This window comes from Ambystoma mexicanum, chromosome 6q (genome assembly GCF_040938575.1).
Source record: "Ambystoma mexicanum isolate Mex_15411 chromosome 6q, UKY_AmexF1_1, whole genome shotgun sequence".
Taxonomy (NCBI): domain Eukaryota; kingdom Metazoa; phylum Chordata; class Amphibia; order Caudata; family Ambystomatidae; genus Ambystoma; species Ambystoma mexicanum.
Window position 1 is genome coordinate 488,610,828 of NC_090937.1, and position 24,681 is coordinate 488,635,508.

A 24,681-nucleotide genomic window follows, 5' to 3' on the forward strand; every position below is an offset into this window, starting at 1 on the left:
GAGGTTGCAGTGTAGTAAAAGGCGGGTGGTTTTAGGGTTAGGTGGAATTAGTGACCGTCACTCAGGATTTGCATATGGATTTTATGCTAGTGGGATACACACTTGTAGCAAACCTAGATTCTGGACTCTGAAGGAGAAACGGGCTTGAGCAATGGATCCCAAAGGACTGCTTGTCTGCCTTGGAACAAGCTTTGCCTAGAGCCTACCGATGCCCAAAAAGGACTGATTAGCTGCTTTGCCACTCGACCCACTAATTGGAACCCTGTGAACAGTAAAAATGACTGTGAGACCTTCCTGCTTTGTTTCTGAACCATTTCACTCTGGTGGCTGTGGAAGCTTCGGGTTCCAGAGGGTCCCAGGACCAATCAGAAGGCTCCTAGAAGACCTGAAACCTGTAGCACTGTTTGGAATCTTTTGTAATCATTTTTGACTGAGTGCGGGAAACCTGGCAACCCATTTAGATGCTGCAGAACTTTGACCCTTCCACCACCCTAGCCATCACCCACTCACTTCGAAGCATTGGGATTTGGTCATTTGTTTTAAAACTGTTCTTAACTGCGGGGACCCAGAAGAGTGTCTGACTGGGTTGAGCCCTCATCTGATACAAACCTGGGAACCTCCTCGCTGCTAATAAAATGTCTCTGTAAAAGTGACTAAACTTGTAGGTAACCTTTTTGACCAGGACAAACCTGGTTCTTGTATCCGCGCATGGGATGCTCACAGGTTGGCTACTTTGTGTTGCCTAGTCTGGAAAGCAGGCCTGCGCCTAGTCTTTTTTTACTTGTTACATTGTTTAGCGTTGCTCCTCACAGCAAGGTGATCCATTTGACTTTTGTTGAAAACCTTTAAAAATCCTTTTTCTTGATTTGACTTTGAGTGTATTTTCCCAAAATTCTATCTGATAATTATAGAATACATTTGAAATCATATTATGGTTTTTAGATTGTATTGTGGTTGTCATTTGTATAGCGCCTTTTACCATTATTATAATCTCAATGCGCTGGTGGTGGGAACGCCCCCTTGTACCGAAGTCCAGAGTGGTGAAGGTCACGGAGTAAGATTAGAATGCATGTATTTATTTGGCCATATAAGGCTTAGCAGGGCTGGCCAGGCTCCGGTAGAGAGCAGCCCATGAGGTCAGGCATGTGAATGGGTGCTGAGAGGAATTAGGAGATGGCGTGAGTACTAGAGATTCGCTATGTGATCGGCATCCCTGAATTTGTCATAGGTCTTCGTTGTATTCTGATTTCAGAGGTGTTGAGGTGTAGTCTGGTCTAAGTAGGCAGACAATTATGTGATCAGCGCCACCAAATTTGTCATAGTCGTTGCTGTATTCTGATGTGTTACGAGTAGCCATGCCTGTGGCCAGTGTCCACCAGGGTGGTGCATTTTGCGTACCTAGCAGATTCGGTGGCGATTTGTTGTATGTGCGCCCCCGATCAGGAAAGTGGCTTCCTCTGTCCATTCTTGCGGCTGGGATAAAACAGTTAGCAACAGCGACAGTCTATGCTTCAACAAATTGCAACTAGAGTAGCACAGGCTGTTCTAGGTGGATAACATGGCAAATCTACCCAGATATAGTGCACGTACTGAACTTTGTCAATTGTTACCTTTGCAATGGGTGGTCCACTCTATGGTTCATCCATGAGTGATACCCGCCCATCCCTCAAGTCTTTCCAGTGCAATTTCGGGTTAGTCCTTGATTGTATGCCCAGAGTGATGCACAAGAATATCCCACCTGGCCCACTGGTGAGAAACATGGCCATGGCTCAATTCCTTCTATGACAAATCCCTGCAGCACATCCCAATCTGTCCGAGTGCGATGGTGGTGTTATTCTATCATAACCACTTTGAGTGTGATTTTCCTGTTTTCCCCGTATATGCCAGGTCCTGTGACTAATCAATCCTATGACATTTCATAGTGTGAAAAACGATATGAATGCCTGTATTTCAGCTGGTAGTGCTTGTGGGAACCAAGGACTGGGCCGCCGCGATAACGGCTGGTGCCGCCTGGTGGTGAATGCTTATATCCTCGGATTGGAAATTGCAAGGTTAGGAACGGTTTCAGGATAATGTTTTTGAGGACTTTTTTGAAGGAAAGGTAGTCCTCAGTGTGGAGGATGTGCAGAGGAAGAGTGTTGCAGATGGTGGGATCTAGGATAGAGAAGGCTGATCTGCCAACTTTGGTGGAGTGGTAAGGGGGTATAGCGAGGAGGAGAGCTGAGGTTTCTGGGGGGTTGGTAGTGGATGATTTTAGATTTTTTTAAAACACACTTTTTTGTATTGCGCTTCTGGCACACACAATAATATCACACCAACAAGATGATTCTTTTCAGTTATATTTATTTTTTTCCTCTCATATTCGTTTTTTTAGTTATATGCATTGAATTCATGCAATTTCCTTCTTCATACATAAGTACACATCTTTATAATAAACTCCTCTTAGTACACATCCTTATAGTTCTTTCCTCTCAAAACGTGTTTCCCCACGTGAAATGCACGTGGTTCATCAGGAGAGATTGGGAAAAGAACATTTATGCAAAAGGTAAGACTGGATCAAAAAAACAAACAGTAATGATGGTAAGTATTGAAGGTAATTATAGCATTTCAGTTATACTCACCAAAGTTCTGAATTTTATGGTATTATTTCAAATATATTATCCTTTCTCATTCATGGGAATCTAGCTTTTTAAGTATAATAGAGCTAGATATGGGCAGGTTGGTTGGGCTTTTCAGCCATATTGCTCATCAGAACTTTCATGAATTGGCCCTGAGCTTTGTGCCCTTAGGGACTGGCGGTTTACCCATAAAAAAACCCACTCCAAAAGGGTAGGTTTTGCCACATAAGTGCATTTAGTTTGCAATCTACTTTACATGTTTCTGGCAGGGAACTTTTGTACACAGAATATTGTGAATGGGGGCGGTTGTATTTAGTTTGCACTGTATTTTGCACATTTTTGTCACTGTTTGAAGTGTTACCAGAAATAGGATTGTTGACATAAAATGATGATTCTGCTCAGTAAATAGTTCTCTGTGCTACCTGCACACAGTAAATCTCTCACTGGACCACTCCTTTTTTTAAACTAAATAGTATCTTGGTGTCTTGTGTGATGAATTTGAGGCTAGGGAGACTCCCCCTTAGGGAACAAGGACTCCTGTTCCTATGAGGAACTCCCTAGAACATCCACCATGGTAGCATACATAGGACTATCAGATCCAGAGACTTGGCTGAATATAAAACTAAAATACCCCATTATGAGCAAGGAGAAGGATCTGTCTCTTTAAGAAGAGACGTACATTTAAAGGAGACGAGAAGGCTGAACGAGGATAGCACTCTGAGCAGAAGTGAAGCACCGAGCCAGAGAGAAAAGCATAAGCAGGGGAAGCCCCCTGACGACGTGACACCTGGAGGAGGTGGAGCTGAGGAGAGTCGTTGAGCCTGTGACTTTCTGAAAGAGTCCTAAGCAGCAGAGTCAAATGATGGAGGCCTGGCGCTTCCAAGTAGAAGGTACACGAGGAGAAGGGGATCCTTATACCGGTGGTAGCCGCACTACAACGACTTAGTGGTGGGCCGTGCGCCCGTCGAATAGCGCAGAAATCACCCAGCTGGTGAATTCACGAGACACCCTACAAACTGCATCCAGACCCGGTTGCAATGAGCGAGAGGTCCGAGGATCGCACACCGACAACAAGGGGAAGCATGAAACACGGAGCAGAGGGAGAGGACCCGAGCGAGTGCCTAGCCCAATAGCGTTCCTCTGCAGATACAGGGGTAACAGGGTGAACGGTGTTAGGTAAGAATGTATGTAGTAACACTATGTGAGACTACATAACACTTATCTGCTTGGTATTAGGTAACCCACCTTTTGGTATAGGTCTGTACTACACAAGTTGGTAGTGTGACTGAGCAGCCAGGCCTATCTCAAGAGGGGTAACCTGGAAGTGGCACGCAAGTGGGCTGTTGGGCTAGGAGACTCTGGAGCCACATTGCTTTTCGCTGCTTCGTTTGGACTAAAGTTGAAGTGAGTGAGTCTGCAAGAGGAAGCACAAGTGGACATTTGGCTGCGTAACACGCGGCCGCTTGGTGAAATATTGCAGGCCATGCGCTGTGGGACTTTCTTTGGGACCTGTTTGGGAACTGGGACTGGCCTGGAACTGGGACTGGGATTGAGTTTGGGACTGGGACTGGTATTGGGATAGGGATAATAGGAGATTTTGCTTGAAATACTCACTTCCTCGTTCTCTATTGCTTCACAGAGTCCGTTTTTTGTTTCTACTGTCCGGATCCCCGCTTCCGCCAGCGCACAGCATTTATTCACTGGTGCTAGAGCACCCGCGCGCGCATCCGGAAATGGCACGCAAGTGGGCTGTTGGGCTGTTCGGCTGGGCAGAGGTGCGGAGTCGGTGAGTGAGTCCCCTCCTCTCTCCTATTTTAGGGGTTAGACCCTAAATAGGCCATCATGGCAACGGTGTTGCGCAATGGGAAAATATGCGCTATAAAAACCCCCGGGCCAATCCCGGACGTAGATACAAAGGCCGCACAGAGTGACGGTATTGAGACAAAATCTAGTACGGAGGTGGTTGTTAATCACGAAGCTATGACCTTGGGTGAAGGACATATTGATCAGAAAACCATGACTCCCTCCCGGGCTATTACTACCCAAGAGGAGATCTTAGAGGGGGTGAAAGTGGAAGAGGAAACAAAGGTAAATATGGCTGCTATTAAACAGGAAGTGGAATTTGCCTATATGCACTCGCAAATACAAACAAAAATGGGTGCTCAATTCTTGGGGGAAGAGGATATCTCTTTTGTGCAGGCGGGTCTCTCATTTGAGACCCAAATCCCTGCTCAATCAAGTTTTCTGAGCGTAAATGACCTACTTGATCAAAACAAAATTGAGGGGACAGAGAATATGCAAGAGGAAATAAATGTTGATGTATCCATGATGGGGCAAGCAGTAAGAACGGAATTGGGGAGGCGTGCTAGGCTCTCAAGGGGCCCCTCGACACCTGTAAATCCCACCAAAAATGGTATTGATCAAGTCCATCTATTTAAGACACTTCCGAAATTGAGTTCTGCTACATCATACAGATTTTTCTCCTCAAATGCTAAATTCCTGCTACCATCTGCCTCAATTTTCACAGATACCCAGCAAGGTTGGGGGGTGGAAGAGAATAATGTTGTAGAGGTGCAGGGAACCACCATACCAAAGGGGAATCAGCCGATCCCTGTACTGCCAACCCATAATAACACTCTGCCAATTTTGGGAGCCTCCCTTACCAGTTCGCCCATTAATGACAGTAATGCCAAATTTGAGGAGTCACTACCAGTATTATCTAGAATATTAAACCTCCTCGATAAAGGCCATGAGCTCACCCATTGGGAGATAAAAGATCTGAAAAGGTTTGCTTTTGATACTTAATTAAAATTAACTAGAGTAGAAGGTATTCTCATGGGCAAAGATGAAAGGATGGCGTTCTCAAAAGGGAAAGAACCCATACATCCCAAAAACAAATAATTCACAAAGCACTCAAACACTGGTTAGTGGAAAGGAGATTGTGAGATATGCTAGTGTGATACCTGTTGGGATTGCAATGAATTTACTAAAGGAAAATAAAAAGAACGATAAGAAAAAAGAACAGAAATTGGAGCCAGAAGGGGAAAAAAGGATCATGGAGGCCTTGAAAGAACTATCAACGAAAATTTCTATCTTAGAAAAGGGCCTGTTAAATCTACCGGGAAAACTGGTACCTCTAATCCCTGTGAGACCAGTAACATCCATTCAGGACGAACACCCCATTCTCCCCTCTCCACCTGACAGTCCATCGGCACTTGCAAAATTGTTGGAATCTATTGATGGTGCAGGGGCCCCGGTCGATGAGACTGAAAAGCAAAAGGAGGAGGGGAGTCCGATGGGGAACGGCTTCTTCCTCTCAAGAAAAAAGAAACGACTGGCTTTAAAGGCAAGCAAAAGGCTGATGAAAAAGGGACAGATGCCTGCTAGACCCGAACCCTGCAAGCCAGAATCGAAGGCTTCCCCAAATGAAGTTGCACTATCTGATTTAAGACAACTCAATGAGGAAAGTAGAATGGCCTTACAATTAAATGCAGCTGACATCTCAAAAGAAAAAAAAACAAAAACTAATGGAAATAATGTAAATGGTTAAAACATGAAAAAATGGGGAAAACAAACCCGACTCAGAGGGAAGTTTTCAGACCAAAGATAACTGACAAAATTATCGCAACTGACAACGAGAAAGTACAACCATTACATATGGATGGGGAAAATAAAGAGATAAAACAGTCACAGCTGTCTAACTTCTTTAAGGTTGTGGAGAAGTCGACTGATCGGCAGATCTTACCACAAGACCTCTCCAACCGTTTGGCAGAAAACCCTACCACCTCAGCAGAATCCAATAGATTGGGTTTCTCCTCCCTACCTCCTACACTATTGGAGTTGGTTGAGACCACTGGTGAGGATGCGATTGAGGTGAAAACAAATCTCCATCATGGGACTCTCCTATTAGATGGAGCCAAGAAGGAGTGCCCAAAACGACCCCTGAAAGAAGTTCAACAAATCCGGTATGGGGTTGATGGTGCCATTGCAAATCTTCCTGACACCATAAAAAAGATTATGATGGACCTCCTTCCCAACTTGTCTCGGTTGTACAACAAGGATTTGGTGGGGGGGGGGGTGGACATGAGACAAAAGAAGACAAACCTCAGACCACGAATGAGATGCCCACTATTTCCCTAACTAGGGAAGGCGGAACGGAAAATGCTCTGCCGTCCAGAAAGAAATCCCATCCAATCGTCCCTGAGGCATGGACCTCTTTATCCTATCGAATCCCATGACTCGAGGAACCCCATTCAATATGAATCAGCTAGACCCGTACATGTGAAGGAGAGCGATCTCAGGAATGTACCGTGGCGAGACATTTCATTCCCGGAATATCCGAGTATCCTCCTCTATAATCTCTGTGATATTGGTGGCCCTTCCTCGCTCAATAGGCCACGCATTCTCTCACTATTCAATGAGGTCCCTCGATTTAGGATGATTGGAACAGAGGACATTTGTCTGGTGGACTTCATCCATCCCTCTCGCCATGACCATGTCCGCATTGTTCCCAATTCACAAAAGATTTTTGATATGATCATTCAGGAGGTGGAACAATTTAATAGAATTGGCTATGACATCCTGATCTTTAGTAATGGTTGGGCGAGGGGAAGTTCTCGGGAAATAGAAAAAGTAAGCCCTAATCCCTGTAGGGATGAGGTAGAGATACGAAAAGAAAATACTCAAACTCTTAAAGGAGGGGAGGGGCAGGATTTGGCCTGGTTAGCCTAAACACTTAGAGAATCCATATCGGAAATGCAAAAAATGAAACAAAACCTTTAATGCCACTAAAGTAGTGGCCGATTGGAAATTCCTCTCATGGAATTCAAGAGGCCACTCGAATCTGATGAACTCTGGGGAACTGTGTGCAAAACTTACATCATTTAACATATTTTGTATACAGGAAACGTGGTTGACTGCTCCGATACAACTTGACGGTTTTATATGTACACATCTTCTGGCTAAAGCGGGATCACGTGGAAGACCCACGGTTGGGTTGTTCGTCGCAGTCAAACTCGAATTAGGTACCTTTATTTTGGAATCGATTGAATTAATGAATTTTGCACTTGCCATTGTAGTGAAACATGGAAGTAACTCAGTTTCTGGATTGATGCTTGTTTTAAACATCTACTGGAATACTCAAGTATCTCTGGGCAATGCCATCTCGTACTTGAACAACTGCCTTGCCGCCATGCTGCTTAAATACAGAGGAATTGACATTATAATTTCGGGTGATTTTAACTCTGAAATCAAATACGGGCACGGAATTGGGAAAAAGATGGGCGTTTCACTGTTAAGGCCCACGCTTAACATGGAGAAGGGGGTCGCTGCTGCCTGTTCTATCAAACAAAAGATTATTAATGGTGAAATTTGGAGGAATTTGTTTGAATATTGGGGACTGGACCATGTTAATGGTATATTCAATTCCTCTTTGTATGAGCATACTTGGTCGAATGGACATTATAAATCACACATTGATCACATCTTTATGTCAAAATCTATATCAGCACTGTGCTCGGAATTTCATATAAGTGACACTAATATGAGTGACCACAGATTCTTGGAAATTATTATGGCACTAAATAACAGAATCTCTAAACAAAGACCAATGCAGATAAACTCGATAGTGTCATGCGGTGGAAACCGCATAACTTGGCATGAAGGAAACGTTGACAAACTTAATACAGTCTTCGTCGAAGACTTTAACAGAATGTCTTTGTCCGCCAAAACACAGTGTTATTCGGTCTTGCATTTTACTGACCTTATCAAAAATCTGATAGGGAGATCAGTTAAACCTAATAGATACGGCTCTTTGAAACCAACACATTCACACATGTATGATCCGCTGGTAAACCAAAAAAAAAACTTTGCAAATCGACAAATAAGATCTATCCTGAGAACCAACTTGACTGAGATAGAAAAAAAGAGGAAAATTACACAAATTAAACAAAATAAAAAAAATTGGATGAAAAATCATAAGTGTGTACTGCAAAATAATGATAATATTGCTATGTTAGCAGCCCTAAAGGGAACATCAGGTCGTGAATTTTGGGGATTAATAAATGCGTTTCAAAAAAGACAGGTAGTACTCCAATCTGTTAATGTACAGTCGGATACCTGGGGAAAACATTTCTCAACCCTATACAAAGGGAAAATGGCCAAGACGTATGAACTCTTATAAAAGAGGGGTCTTGGGGTTTCAATTTCACGATCAATAATATTGAAGCCCAGATTAAGAGGTCGAACAACTCAAGAGCGGCCGGCCCAAATGGGCTGACGAATAACACCTTGAAGAAAAAACCGAAGCATTGGGCAAAATCACTGTTTATACTCTTTAATTCCATTATACAGACCAAGACAATTCCCCAATCATGGAGATTATCCTACGTTGTGCCAATATATAAAAGAGGGGACAGAACCTGTCCGACAAACTACCGCCCGATTTCAATTATGGACGCTGATTCCAAGATCTTTGCAAGTCTAGTACTACAGAGAATTGAGGAATGGGCAAACCAAAACAATATCTTACCTCCCCAGCAGTTCGGTTTCCGTAAAGGGATGGGAACTGAAATAGGCGGGCTGATTATTTGTTTACTTTTAGAAAAGGCTTGTAAAAAAATGGCAACACCTATATACCTGTCTTCAGTAGACCTGTCGCTCGCCTTTGACAAGGTGGACAGGGTGAGACTGTGGACTAAATTATCCCAAATGGAGCTGCCGTCACATCTGCTGACAATTCTTATTAATCTCCATGAAGACTCGGCAATTCAAGTACGATTAAATATGTCGGGTGATCTTTCCCAAATAATTCACACTAAGAATGGCCTCAGACAAGGGTGTCTATTTGCCCCCACTCTTTTCAATTTTTACACCACTGATGCTGATCTCCCTCTCACGAATTTTTCCCTGGTCTCTCCACAAATTGAGGGCATTAAAATATGTTGGAATGCCTATGCGGATGACCTGCTTTTGGTCAATAGTACCCCAGTGGGTTTACAGCGAAAACTTAGGGCCCTTTCTATATATGCACAAGAAAATGAACTGGTGATAAATGAAAAGAAGTCTGTCATCATATCCTTTACCTCCAGGAAGAGAACTATAAAATTTAAATGGCGAATAAATACATGTCTGTTAGCAAAAGTAAGTTCACTCTGTTATCTGGGGTACCCTATATTTGGAAGCATTTCGATATACTCTTATTGGAATTTCTACCTGGAGAAAACAGATAAGCTCATCCTCCAAATGAGAAAGATCTCAGGTAAATTTTGTAAATTCTCTATCACTCCTCTGATTAGGTTTTACAACTTGAAAATTGTTCCGAAACTGATATACGGCATGGAAATCTTACCGTTTGAAATATATTGTTTGGTCCAGAAAATGGAATCAAAGATCTGGCGAAAAATTATCTTTTATCTGCCCCATTGTGTTCCGATACCTGCAATTCGCTATGAATTATTTCATTAACCATGAGAGTAAAATGGAAAAAAATGGCTTTATATAGGAACCTAATGATATCTAAAAATAATTCCCTTTATACATTATTGGGCGGTAGACTAAGAGGGGGATCCAGTGATTCAGTATGGATGCTAAATTTACAAAAAGACTGCATAGACCTTCTCAATACCATAGATGTCTCTCATGAAATGCTATTCACTAATCCAATGGAAGTGAAAAAACGGCTACAGTGGTCAGATTGGGCCACTACTACGGAAAAAGTGGCCTCCTCAAAGATCTATAAACAACTGGTCACTGAGGGGAAAAAGCTAGGCACTTTGATATCCTATTTAACCAAATTGCCTGAGGAGAGCAATCTACTTACGCTTCCGTTTCAATGTGCTCCCTACTGGGGAAATTCTCAAGATCAGATGTGCCATGAGCCTAAAAATTCCCTGTCGCTTTTGTCGTTGTCCTGACACGACAGAATCACTTGAACATCTTCTCCTAAACTGCTCAATGATAGTGCAACAGAGGTTACACGTGTTTGGAAAATTTGTTCATGATCCCTCTAGGGTCCACACTGAATTAATATGGTGGTACATGCTACACGGAAAGTCAAACACACTAAAGCTAGCAGTGGTCACCTTCCTAGTAGAAGTGTGTGGTTTGGCTACCCTAGAAAGAACAAATTAACAATTCTAAAATTTACGCTGGAAATTGAATTACTCACTAAAGGACAAACAAGGCCTTTCTTTTCTTCTTCTTTGATCTTCGACTGTTATTTACGAAGTCTGAAAGATGGAAATGCCGTGTGATCTTCCTTTTTTTTTTTATGTCTTTGTTTTTATGGTCTATAATATGAACTGTATAATATGATTAATGAGTTTTATATTTGGAATAATGTTGCAAATGTATTTTCTTCTTCCGTTGTAACACTGAAAATTTTTATTCTAAAATTTTGTAAAGGTTTCACTGTGTTTAAACCAGATACAAATAATAAAAAAAAAGAGGGGTAAATGTGAGCTGTAGAGCTGTAGCAATGACATTCGTCAAAACAAGTAACCAAGTAACACTTACACTCAAGGTTTCAGTTATAAATAGTTATTTATTTAATTAACATCACGTTTTAAATAAACGTTCTTTGAAGAGGCAATTTTTGTAACAATGTACATACACTTTAAAATCACTTTTCAGAATCAGACTAAGTTAGTGGATAATCTTTGGATGTGCTTCTTACACAATTCCTACACCCAGAGGTGACTTCATTCACAAGGACAGTAATGGCATTTATGTATCACACTAGTTATACTTTGCAGATTCTGAGGTGTCAGAAAGGAAAGAAAAGGTTAAATATGTTCTCGGTATATGTGAGGTCCCTTTGAATCTTCCAATTAAATCTAGACAAGCCTTTCCCAACAATAGCAGTCTAAAACAAGTTGCCACCTATGAGGGACAAACAATATCAAAGTCAATGGGCTAGAAGAGTCTGCAGGGAGCCAGGACAGCCAAAGTCAATTGGAGCACAGTCTATGGAACTGAGGCACTTCTTAGAATCAAAGTTAGAGAGTTTGTTAAGAAAATCACTTGTAGGATCACAAGCTGTTAAGCCTGTGAAAAACAGGTGGAATCAACTCTAAAGTAAAGCCAACGCAAGTCTCAACTGAGAAAAGCACAGCTCAAACACAATGAGGTAAGTACCCCAAGTCTAAACAGTACCTCTGGTTTGAAGAAGAGTGATCCAGCTAGACTCTGTCCTGTTACAGCAGTGCAGACCCTGTGTTCCTGAGCCTCAGTCGTGGGGACAAGAGAGGGGATGTCTGGAGGGCTCCTACGGCGGTAGTTGGCAGGTTGTCGGCAGCTACAGGCTCTTTTTGGTTCAGTGGCACTTTGCGGTTTCAGCACTTAGTAAACAGCACCGTCGTGGATCTTGGATACCAGTTGGGCTTCCTTCACTCCTTGGGTCCTGTATTCTGGTGAGGGGGCTCTAGCTCTGATTGTCCTGCTTCTGGGGGGTCCTTAGGAGACTCCTGGAGCTTCTAGCTGGATTTCAGACGTTGCACTCGACTACAGATTTCTCAATCCCTGGCACTCAGTTCTTGCAGCAGCAAAGAAGTACAGCCAGTTGGTGAAGATGGTCCAGTGGAGTTTGTCTCGAAGTTAGTTGGTCCCACTAACCCAAGGGAAGAAGTCGGCCCTTCCAGAGCTTCTCTGACAAATTGAAAAAGGAGTTTCAGCACAGCAGCAGGGCTTCACCAGGCAATTCAATGGTCCAGGAGGAGGCAGCAAGCTTTGTTCACGGTTTCTTCGTCGGGTGTTTCTCCCAGTGCTTGACACTGCCTCTAATCCCAAAACCCTCGCCTTTTAAGCAGGTTTCTCCCATTCATGCACAGCCTAAGCTGTCAATCACCCAGTAGGGTGGTTGTCCTAAAAGGACAGCCAATCAGGACTGGTTGTATTCAGGCATTTCTAGAGACAAAGGACAGGGGAGTTTTGGGACCCTTCCTCACATCATGTCCTTCCAGACACACTGGAGCCAGAGGCAGGCTTCAGGGCTGAAACCTGCCAAAGGCAAAATGTACAAAGGGCTCAAACCTGGCTCAACACACAGAATATAACCCAAGAAAGCCCTCACAAACAGAAAATGGCCAAAAAAGAAGACCGGGCCATTTTGACAGCTGGGTTCAGCCTGCAGTAGGAAAGCACAATGGTAGGAAAAATTCAACCACTGCCACCAGCCATTTAAAGTAGTGAGGGAACATAAAAATGTTACATGAGAATGTAGGATAAGGGGCTACTAGGTAAACCCCCAGCACTCCACATAAAATGGGGTGTGCTGGACCTACAGAGAGAAAAGGTAAGTAAAGTCAATTTCACTTTACTATTCTTGGGAACGGTAGTTTGCACAAGAAAAGTTATTTAAACCTTATGAGAAATCTAAAGGATTCTCCAAAAACAGTGGAAATACATAATCCAAATCAGTTCAAAAACACATGAGAGAGCGAGAAAAAGGTCTCACTCATTCCAGGGTTAAAATTAAAAAGTCCTAAAGTCCAGCAAAAGAGCTGGGGGTTTGGGGGTCTCTAATTAGCACAGAAATGAGAATTCTCCCTAACAAACGGGAGAACTAAATATAAAGCCATTTCTCCAGCATGGGGTCTGGCATGGATTCACATGCTCATGAATATTCCCCGTCGTCAGGCTGGGAATCCTCGGTAAAGAAAAAACCAGTATCAGTTTCGTTTCTGATCTGTCTTTCGTAGTAATAACCAATCACTGGTCTCTGCGTCATACTGACCACAGCCAATGACTGCCCTCTACCTAAGCACCGCCTCTGGCAGCCATCTTCAGATTTTTACCGCACGTTCATGTGTTGGGATCCTCGTGCTATTGCTCTCGAGCGTTAGTGCTATTTTTTCGCGCTTTTTACAAAAAACTTCGATTCTTTCGGTCAAAAGAGCCTCAAGCTCCACCGATCCTACATCCGATCAACGGGGACCCGTGTCGGATTCATCTGTGCCCCTCAAGGGTGAAGATTTCGTCGAGCTACACTTCGGAGGACTCCAGAAGCTTCTCAGGCCCGGTCTCGGAGATGGCCCAGGAGAAGGGAAGCTCGACGCCCGGAAAGCTGTTCAGGGTCTGCCCTGGATGCCAGCTGCAGAACGTCTTCAAGGAGGACGAACACTCTTTCTGCCTTTACTGCCTTCATGAGGACAAGACGCACGTGGAGAAGGACTGTGCGTTTTGCGGCAACATGTCGGAACGGACCATGAAGGACCGCCATCAACGTCTCGCCAACTGGCTGGAGGGTAAGAGCCCGTCTGGCGAGAAGAAGAAGAAATCCGAGCGGTCTTCTAAGACCTTTGAGGGCGCCCCGGCGACGGGGGCCCAACATAAGGCCAAGCACCGCGAGTCCGCTGGCACCGGGAGCGCCGAACGGTCGGGCTCTACGGGCGCCAGGCAGGGCGCACCCTCCCCGGCACCATCAACCACGAGCCAACGCTCTGGGTCGGGTAAGAGGAAGGCCGAGCACCCGGCGAAGCTCCTGGAGAGGCCCCGGTCGAGCTCTAAGGCAGAGGAGGAGCGTGGCAGTGCCCCCTCCCTCAAGGATAAGGCGGTGAGCGCACCTAAGGTGGTGAAGGCCTTGATCCATCCGACCAAGCCCTCTATCGAAACGGTCGCGGCGGCCCTGGCTCAGCCTGTGGTGGCTGCACCAGTGGTGGCGACCTCAGGGCCCAGAATCTCCCTGCCTCCTCGGAGGGAGTCTTCCTTTGTGCCCATCGATAGGACCCCCGTGAAACCCTCCGTGGGGAAGAAGAAGGGGGGGCAGGGCGTCGTCGTAGAGTCGGCCTCAACCTCAGAAGAGGAGCTGATCGAGGTCTTAAGCCACGGCCTAGGCGTGGAAGAAGGCCAGCCCGTCGGAATGGACCCCGACGCAGGTGACGACGACGACATCGTCGAGGATACCGACGGGGCCCCTGCTCGCCCGTCGGATTCCCCTCTGCCAGCGCCGCAAGACAACTCGGCGGCCATTTTGTTGGCCATACAGTCCTTATGCTCCGAGATAAGGACGAGGCTACCGTTACCGACGTAGGAACCTCTCCCGTCGGGGGATCCAGAACCGGGACCTTCTGGTGTTCCCCCTACCAAGAAAAGAAGGATCCATCCACCACCTCCTTTTCAACCGTCGCGCCCCTTCCAGCCCTCCTCCCCGTCCACCCGAGGGGATGATACGGGGACTGACACGGCAGCGACGGGTACGGACGACGAGGCATACGACGAGGATTTTCCGTCGTCGCCTCCCACCAGGGCCTCTCCGCCCGACGAGATCGGATCTTTCCACTCCATGATCTCCAGGGCTTCCGAGCTTTTCCAACTCTGCCCTGAGGAGAAGAAAAAGGAAGGCTTCCTTTATCAGCGGCGCGAGGCCAAGAGGAAGACGGTCCTCGCAGTGCCTCTGTTGGACGACATTTGGGATGAGGGCCTTTCCCTCCTCAAGAACCCTTCCACGACGCCAGCTAGAAGAGACCGGTACGAGAAAAAGTACCGGGTCCCGGACACGGCCCCCCTATGCCTCCGGGCGCAGCCTACCCCGGACTCCGTCGTCTCCGCGGCAGCCAGGAAGAAAGCGGGGGGGGGGGTGCGGCCTCCACATCGACTTCCCCGCCGGACGGCGAGGGAAAGAAATTGGATACTATGGGGCGTAGAGTCATCTCGTCGGCAGCGACGACGATTAAAGCGGCCAACGCCTTGGCTATCGTGGCCCGCTACGACAGGGAGCTCTGGTACAAGATAGCTCCCCTGCTGGATTTTCTGCCGGACGACAAGAGGGCGGAGGCCCTTGAGATCCTGCAGGAAGGTGAGGTGGCCTCGGACCACGCCATCACCGTGGCGACGGACATCGCCGACACTGGGTTCCGCCAGCTGGGCAACGGCGTTTGCCTTCGACGTCGTGGATGGCTCAAAGCTACGGACTTCCGGCAGGACGTCCAGACCAGAGTCCTGGACATGCCCTTCGACGGGAACAACCTGTTTGGGAAGACAGTGGACAATTCCCTTCAGGCCATCAAGGCGGATACTGAGACGGCCCGGGCCCTTGGAGTCCTGCAACGACGGACGCCCTTTCGGAGCGGCGGAGGCAAGGGCACCTCCAAAGGTTCCGGCGGCGGTTTCGCTTCCTACCGTCAAGCGGCCCGCTCGTCGTCGCAAGAGGCCTACAGAGGACGAGGCAAGTCTAGCGGACCCCGCCGTCGTCGCCAAGGAGGTCAAGGCGGCAAGGCCGCGTCCAAGCAGGATTGAACCGGCCGTGGGGTCGGGCCCCCACCGAAGCACCCCGGTGGGAGGCCGGCTGGCGGGCTTCGTCAGCGTGTGGGAGTCCATCTCCACCTACCGTTGGGTGCTGGACGCCCTGGCCCGGGGCCACGCGCTCGAGTTTCAAAGAAGGTGCCCGCGCGTCCCCCCCGTGGCCAGGAAAGAACTTCAGAAGTTCCGGATGGTCACCCTCCAGCACGTCCTGGGTCAGCTGGAGGAAGGAGACTTCCTATCGTTGTTGGATTTGGAGGATGCCTACTTCCACATTCCCATCCTAAAGGGGCACCGCAAATTCCTCAGATTCGTGGTCCAAGGGCGTCATTACCAGTTCAAAGCCCTTCCCTTCGGACTACGGTCGGCACCCAGGGTATTCACCAAGTGCCTTGCACCGGTGGCGGCGCAGCTGCGCCGCGAGGGGATTCACGTCTACCCCTACCTGGACGACTGGCTCATCCGCGCCAAGACGAGGGAGCTCGCCGTGGTCCACACGGCAAGGACCGTCCAACTCCTCACGGACCTGGGATTCTCCGTGAACTACGCCAAATCCCACCTGGTGCCCGCGCAAGTCGCACTGTTTCTGGGAGCGAGGCTCGACACAGTGTCCCTTCTGGCCTCCCCGTCGGAGGAGAGGACCAGGACCATCTTGGGCAAGGTGCAACGGATGTTGGTGGCCGACGCGGCCAAAGTGAGGTCCATCAAGTCCCTCCTCGGGATGATGTCTTCCTGCATCTACCTCATTCCCATGTGCAGGCTCCGGATGCGCCCGTTGCAAGAATTCCTGGATGCGCGCTGGATCCAGACGACGGGCAGCTTCGAGGAAAGGATCAAGCTCGACGAGAGTTTCCGACGAGCGATACGGTGGTGGGGCACCCGCGCGCATCTGACGGCGGGCATGGACTTCCAGACCCCAGCCCACCAGGAGACTGTGACCACGGATGCCTCCCTGGAAGGGTGGGGAGCGCACACCGAAAATCTGCACGCAAGGGGACTCTGGCTCCCGACGGAGAAGTCCCTACATATCAACGTCCTGGAGCTCCGTGCAGTGTTTTGGGCCCTCAGGTCCTTCCTTCCGTCCCTCAAGGGCAAGGTGGTGAGGATCTTCACCGACAACACCACCACCATGTTTTACATCAGGAAACAGGGCGGAACCAGGTCCCCAGCGCTGTCCAAGGAGGCGCAGGACCTGTGGCATTGGGCCGTCGCCCAAGGGATTTTTCTGGTGCCGTTTCATCTGGCAGGGATAAAAAACACCATCGCCGACTCACTCAGCAGGGAGCTGCGCTCGTGCCACGAGTGGGAACTACGGCAGGATCTGGTGGATCGCCTCTTCCGACGGTGGGGCACACCCCAGATCGACCTGTTCGCGACGGCGACGAACACCAAGTGCCGGAGGTTCGCCAGCAGGTTTCCCCAGACGAGGAGCATGGGCGATGCTTTCTCGTTCCCCTGGGAGGGCCTGTTCCTCTACGCGTTCCCTCCCTTGCCTCTGCTAATCCGGCTCGTCAACCAGCTCAAGAGGTCACGGTGCAGGATGATCCTCGTCGCACCTGCGTGGCCGAAGCAGATATGGTTCCCGGACCTTCTGGACTTGTCAGCGTCCCCGCCGATCAAGCTGCCGGCGGACGCGGATCTACTCTTGCTGCGATCTCCCGATACACCAGAACCACAGGCCGGACGTCCTTGTGGTCTCATCGTCTGGTGAAAGAGTTCATGAAGGGACTGTTCAGATCGTTCCCGCCGGTGAAGGCTCCGGCCCCGGCGTGGGAGCTCAACGTGGTGCTGACCAAGCTCATGGGACCTCCGTTCGAGCCTCTGCACTCGGCCCCGTTGAAGTTTCTATCGTGGAAAACAGCTTTTCTTGTGGCCATCACCTCCGCACGACGAGTGGGAGAGATCCAGGCCCTTTCCTGCAAGGCCCCGTACTTGACTTTCCACGACACGAGGGTAGTGCTCAGGACGCACCCCTCCTTCATGCCCAAGGTACCGTCGGACTTCCATCTCAACGAACCCTTGGTGTTACCTGTGTTTTTCCCGTCGCCTTCGTCGCCGGCTGAGAGGACTTTGCACTCGCTGGATGTAGCTAGAGCGCTGAAGTTCTACGTGGACCGCACGAAGGGTTTTCGGAAGACGTCACAACTCTTTGTGAACTTTGGACCTGTCAATCAGGGGAAGGCTCTCTCGAAGGCTTCCATCTCCAGATGGCTCTCCGGCTGTATCATGTGCTGTCACCGGTTGGCAAACCGACCGCTGCCTGGCCGTCCGAGAGCCCATTCCACCAGAGCGATCGCAGCTACCACGGCGTTCCTATCTGGTGTGCCCCTGCTGGACATATGCAGGGCTGCTACGTGGAGGTCGACGCACACCTTCACGAAATTCTACTGCGTCGACCGGGATTCCAGGGAGGAGTCCAGGGTCGGCCAAGCAGTGCTGCGCAACCTGTTCGCCTGAGGTGAGCCTGGTGAGGAGGTAAGATGCTTAATGTTGAGTTGATGTGATGCTTAATGTTGAGCCTTTGCCACCTCCCGTGGTTGTGCATGTGTGTACTGCTATGTATTCTTTATTCATGAGCATGTGAATCCATGCCAGACCCCATGCTGGAGAAGGAACAAGTTACTTACCTGTAACTGTTGTTCTCCAGCATGGGTCTGGCATGGATTCACATGCGAACCCTCCCGCCTACCCCTCTGCGGCTCTTCACTTGGTCATACTGCCACTTCACGTGCTTCCAAATCTGAAGATGGCTGCCAGAGGCGGTGCTTAGGTAGAGGGCAGTCATTGGCTGTGGTCAGTATGACGCAGAGACCAGTGATTGGTTATTACTACGAAAGACAGATCAGAAACGAAACTGATACTGGTTTTTTCTTTACCGAGGATTCCCAGCCTGACGACGGGGAATATTCATGAGCATGTGAATCCATGCCAGACCCATGCTGGAGAACAACAGTTACAGGTAAGTAACTTGTTCCTTAATTGGAATTGTGTGACTGTGAAAGAGAGAATAACAAATAACCCTGAAAGAGAAGGTATTAAGAACTGGGCACACAACACCCGGGGAAGAGGGGATATTACCCCATGGTTTAAGAAGTAATAAGTGGAGGAAGAATAAGCCCGAAAGAGAAGGTGTTAAGAACTTGACACAAACACCCTGCGGAGAGGGAGAAGTTTATAAATATAAATGAGAAGTCATGTCAAGTGAACCAATTAAAGGGAGAGATAATCTACTGACCAACCCCAGGAGAGGGGGAAGGTCAAGTCCCTACGAAGGATACCCAACTTAAAAAGGCCTGGGTTACAAGAAGCAGAAAGGCATATAAGCTTGGATGAAAGGACAAGACAGAGTGATAAAAAGAACTGGGAATAAAGTGTTGTAAGAAGGGCGCCCAAACCCAAGTGTATTGTAAGAGAATTGCAAGACCTTGTCTAGAAGGTGGCAAGCGGCTAATTGAAGTTATCTTACTAAAGAGAACTTTTTTCTTTTTTACTTTTCTTTATTAATGCGCTTGGTTACACAGTTTCAGCAGTACACAGCATACAACCAAATGAAGCACAGAATCCAATAACATCTTAGTGTTTTACAGCAGGCGCAACACGCAGAACTGCATTACAGCATATGGTTTCAAAGGGCAGGGAGTAACTGTCATCAATTTGCAGTGAGCATGGAACATACCCAAGATTGAATTTCAAGCAGCTCAGTAATCTGTTGAGACCCCCGCGCCCGCTGCAGGTACACTTTAAAGGGTTGCCAAATGTCGTCCGGGTGACACTCTGGCGTCTGCAACTGTCGTCCGGGTGACACTCTGGCGTCTGCATCGTCGCCCACTGTCCTTCAGTGTTATTAGCCCACGTAACTGCACGCAGCCACCGCTCAATCGACAGGCTGAGGGTTTGAGCCACAATAGCTATATGCAGCGCACCACCATTAGCAAGCAGAGACTAGCAAGTTTTCGTTTATGCCCCCTTAGGTCTTCGAATACATGGAAAAGACACTGTAGTGGGGTGGCAACAATAGCTACAAGCAAGAATATCAGAGAGGGATGAGCAGACATCTTTCCAAAAGACCCCAAGTTCAGGACAATAGCATACCATATGATAGTATCTTGAAGAGAACTTTTGACTGAAGAAGAGACTTTGCCATAAGAGAATACCCGGAGAGGTGAGCTATTCTCCTAGCATAATTTAAGTTTGTTAAAGTAGTGGTAATGCATGGGAATCCCTGTACGAGCATAGTCATGGCATCTACCTGGCTCAGCTTGCAAGAAAGATGCACCGGTGGCTTACAATACCTCCTACTAGCGGGTACAATCTCAGTGCTGAACATTATAGTACTTCCAAAGCTTTTGTATCTTTTTTCGAATATACCCCTTTGGTCTAAACAGGGGCTGTACGCATGAAGTGGTCAACTTTAACCAAACCATGCGACAAAGGTGGATTCATGGCACCAGACTTTATGGTGTATTGTATGGTGGCAGGTTAGTACTACACCACATGTCCTCATGGAAAAGAAGTCTGGGGGCGTTGGAGATATTCGATCATAAGTGTGCATCCCTACATACATGCTGACATGTTGATATGACCAAGTGGGAGCTACTATAGCCACATGGGCGAAAATATTTTGCACGATGGGCATACAACATCCGTATTGTGGAGATATACCACTATGGAACTGTCAGGCTCATCCACCCACTTTGGATGTGGGGATTGCGGAACCCCGGGCTAGACGTCAGTTTAATATGATTGGAGATCTATATGTGTATGGATGCTTTATTACCATTGCAGAGGCTATACCCGACACTTGGCGGGACCCTTTGTGGCTATTGCAATATGGCAGGTTATGGCTGGTTGTCCAAGCTAAATGGCCAGACTTCCTGAGAGAACTGGTCAATGATCCTTGTCTGGAATTTACAGTGGGTGCTGGGGATTGCGGGCATGTGGTATCTACCCGCTACAAACTCATTATAACATTAACCCCCCCACCCCGGCACCAGGTTAAATAGGCCAGATACCTGGATATACACATCACAGTTGAAATGTGGCAATCCATGTGTGCCTCTGACAAGGGGGGGTGTTTTGGAGCACCTGCTTTCTGCTTCTCTAAATTAGAATAGTAAATAGATGGCATTATGCACCCTCCGCCCGGTTCATCAAGACTGTGCAGGGGGGTGTCTCAGATGCGGCTCGGATGAAGCAACATATATACACATGTTCAGGTCAGTGCTAATTTGACTACGTACTGGCGTGATATTTGTACTACATTAGACGATATAATTGTGATCCAGTTGTGGCCTACGCCGCTCATTTGTATGTTTGGCAATTAGAGCATGCCTCCGGGCGTAAGATACTAAACCTTGGTTTTTGTGTTAGCCAAGAGATGTATCTTATTGCGCTGGACTCACCAAGGGGGTCCTAATAAAGAACATTGGATTCGGGATGTTATGTGGTCCAATAACATGGAAGAATCCTGGATGTCCCTGGCCCCTGTAAAAAAAAAAATAGACCCATTGATAGTTGGCCAGATTTCAAATTGTATTTGTTGAATAACCCCCGTGTTATATGGGGGGGGGATCTTGCTCACTGAACGGAGGGAATTGGTAATCCCCACACCCCTCCTGATGCATATGATGTTGAAATGATAACTTGCACATGACTATGTTGAATAGTTGTGTGCATTTATCATATTTCACCTGTCTGTGATGCCAAGTACTAAATGTATATGTATATTTTTTAAACTACTTTCCGTGGACATATTCATTTTGAACATACTGATGAGCACCCTCTAGCAATAGGCTGTATCTTCATTATTTGAATAAACACCGGTACAAATGTCCTTTAAGTGCCCGCCTACTTCTTCCGACTCGACGCACTTGCTATGGCAGCAGACGAAAAGTCAACAAGAATGATCATAACATCTTTGTGTGCCTTTCAACAAAAGGGTGAGGCAAAGTCCTTTTAAACTTTTGGTCAAATATTCCAAGTGAGCAAAAGAAGACTGTGAGTATCAGTGGAAGACATCAGTCAGCTCACTGTAACTTTTTGGTGTTTGTTCCCTTGTGCAAAGGCACCAGTGGCCAACCCTCAATCACAAGCACATTACCTTTAAAGCTGATATGGTATTGGAGGCGAGTTGAATTTAGCAGTATAATGGAATCTGTTGCAGTGATTGCGATGTTCCATCCTTCTTAATGCTGCCACGAATGTACCCGATCAGCGCCCATGGGCGGATGTATGGTCCACCCAGTGTAAAACCATTTGCTCAGGGGGCAAAGGCAAGACCTTGGAATGCGCAAGCCAACCACCTTTGTGGATGAGTAAGGTGGAATAGGATTCTATTTATTTATTAGAAAAAGCTCTGATTTGCTCACAAAGAAATTATCTGATTCATCATATTCAGAATAGAATAATGAACAACCAAAATATGGATCAGCGCGTACGTCCTTTGGACTATCTAAAACATGCAGCACTGTTTAATCCTCTCCTACAAATAATTAAGTCTGAAAACAAGATATATGTGAGGTCCCTCTGATAAATTTGCCGTTAACAATCCCTCGAGTCTCTGACAGCACTGCAACATTTATGATGGGACCTTCCTCCATTCGCTGTGGTCTTCACACCAGCTGCCCTTCTAATTAACTCAAATACTGGACAACCTTCTGGGAATCCTTTTGTTACAGCTCGCTGGTGATTGCCCATTGATGGCATCCGTATTGTTGGGGATACCTTGGATTCAGTGAACAAATAAACGGATCCTTTTTTTTGACATTGACAAACCTCCGCAAAAAGTAAAATAAAGGTTGAACTGGAAGCTTGTAAGTTCCTAAGAATCCTTAAATAGGAAAAGTCATTGTGATCTTATGATTAGTAAATGGGATTCCAATCATCTCGAAAGAAAGAAAATCCCAAAGTGGAGGGTGCAGCCTGGAATAGACGAGTATTGTAGTCAGGGTACAGAAAGTATGGGATTGCTAGTCTGAGACAGTTCTGTCCTAACACTCTAGCAACAATCTGATTTGCTCTGCCTGCCACCCCTTAGCCCACTCCTTGTTAACCATAGCAGTCCAGTGGCTGCAGTCCAGTGGCACAAGATACTGAACTTGTCTTGGTTCCGTTGTCTGCAGGCATTGGTTAAAGAGAGACTCAGTGATTTACATAGTTAACCCTTTTTTGGCCCACCGGTCCTCTCATTCGCTCCTCACAGAAAGCAAAACATTGGACTTGGTTAAGGACCTCCTGGTGTGCCATGCCGAGGCCTGCATACAGCAACATGTTTCTTTTCGTGCTGTGTTCATGTGGGCTCTGATTTTCTTTTATCATTTGTTTTCATATTTATAGGCCTTGAAGGATTTTCTTGACAGACAGAAGACGGGAAGGATGGCAACAGCTGAAGAAGTGGCTCACCTGTGTGTATATCTGGCTTCTGATGAGGTGAGAAATATACATACTGCCTTCACTGTAAGGTATGCAATTTCTTCTGATTTGGGCAGCATGCTATTTATGTAACTCTGTTATCAATTATCCCTTGATCTGTATTTTTTAGTTGCGGCTGATTGGTGTTACAGTTACCATTTGAGGAATTCTGTCATGTGCATAGGGGATGGGCAAGAAGGCTTTTTCCCTGAGGCTGTGGGAGACCAGGTTGTAACCTTATTGTATAAAGGATGGAGTTCCACTGCAGACTTGAAGCCCTCCTTTTTACTGAGCATTTGATGGCAATCCCTGGAAATGTAACGTAGCTATGAATGTGAATGCAATCTCTGGTAATGGGGTGGGTCGCTGGATTTTACATGGCAAGGCAATGATGGGAGTACCTGCACTTTTTATGACAATAGTTTGCAAATGATAACAATGTCTGTCAAATGATTTGCGCACCATGGCATAGCAACTGATAGAAGCACCTGGGAATATAATGCAATGGTTGAAAATTGTGTTATGTTACTGGGATTTGTACAGTGCACTGCTGCCACTTGCATGGTAAATACTTACCAAGTTGAAAGACAAAACTGTTCTGTCAGTGCTTGTTTTGCTTTCCTAACTCGTATCCCAGTGGTTTGCAGAGGCCCAGAGTTGGCTAGGTGCACAATTGGCCAAAATGCTATCAATTCTAACCACTAGGTGGGATTAAGCTGGCCTTCTGTGTAACTGCTTAACCGCAGCAGTGTATTCCCAGAGTTGCAGCGGGTGCTGTGAAGCCTTCGACATCCACATCCTCTGCACTGTGTAGATGTCCACATCATCCGTAGTTAAGAAACAAAATGACAGTAATTTGTTTTGGGTTCTGGAAGGCTCTGCCTTGTTATTTTTATATTAATTGTTGTAAATCTGCCTCGTTTTTGAACTGTGGTAAGTTAGGATCAGGAGACAGACAAGGTGGCATTTTAAGTTAAAAGGTTCTTTATTAGAGACCGCTAGGGGGCGCAGGCGAAATGGCAGCCTGACTTTTTGCCTTCTTTGCCTGCCGCTGCAAAATGGCGAATAGCAGAGGAAAGCGCTTTAAAGTGGCCCCAGAAAATGACACAAGATAGCAGCTGAAGCTCCGATGCACCATCGGAGTGATGAAGAGCAGTGCCGGTGGTGAGAAGCGAGAGAACGGGCAGCTGATAAGCGGCGGCTCCTCAGCAGGCAGAGTTCCCTCAAGGCCCAGAGAGCGGAGGCCTTCCAGCCGCCAGCAGAAGCTTGCTCACGGTGTGATCACCGGAACCACAGTAGGCACGGGCAAGCAGGGATGATGAACACCCAGTGAGAGTTGCAGCAGCTCCGGACTGCCAGTGACAACGAAAGCAGACGTGAGTGGCAGAATCCTGCGACACGAGGCCCCGCTGACCCC

At 47.1% G+C, this 24,681-nt stretch overlaps 1 protein-coding gene across 4 annotated transcripts in view; it reads left to right on the top strand.

The window, feature by feature from the left end:
• BDH2 (3-hydroxybutyrate dehydrogenase 2) overlaps positions 1 to 24,681 on the top strand; it is a 444,818-nt gene that overhangs the window by 409,845 nt on the left and 10,292 nt on the right. For all 4 annotated transcript variants that reach the window (XM_069630973.1, XM_069630976.1, XM_069630975.1 and 1 more), the window contains one exon: positions 23,190 to 23,282. In XM_069630973.1, coding sequence (XP_069487074.1) covers positions 23,190 to 23,282 — 93 coding nt within the window. The remainder of the gene's footprint in view (positions 1 to 23,189; positions 23,283 to 24,681) is intronic.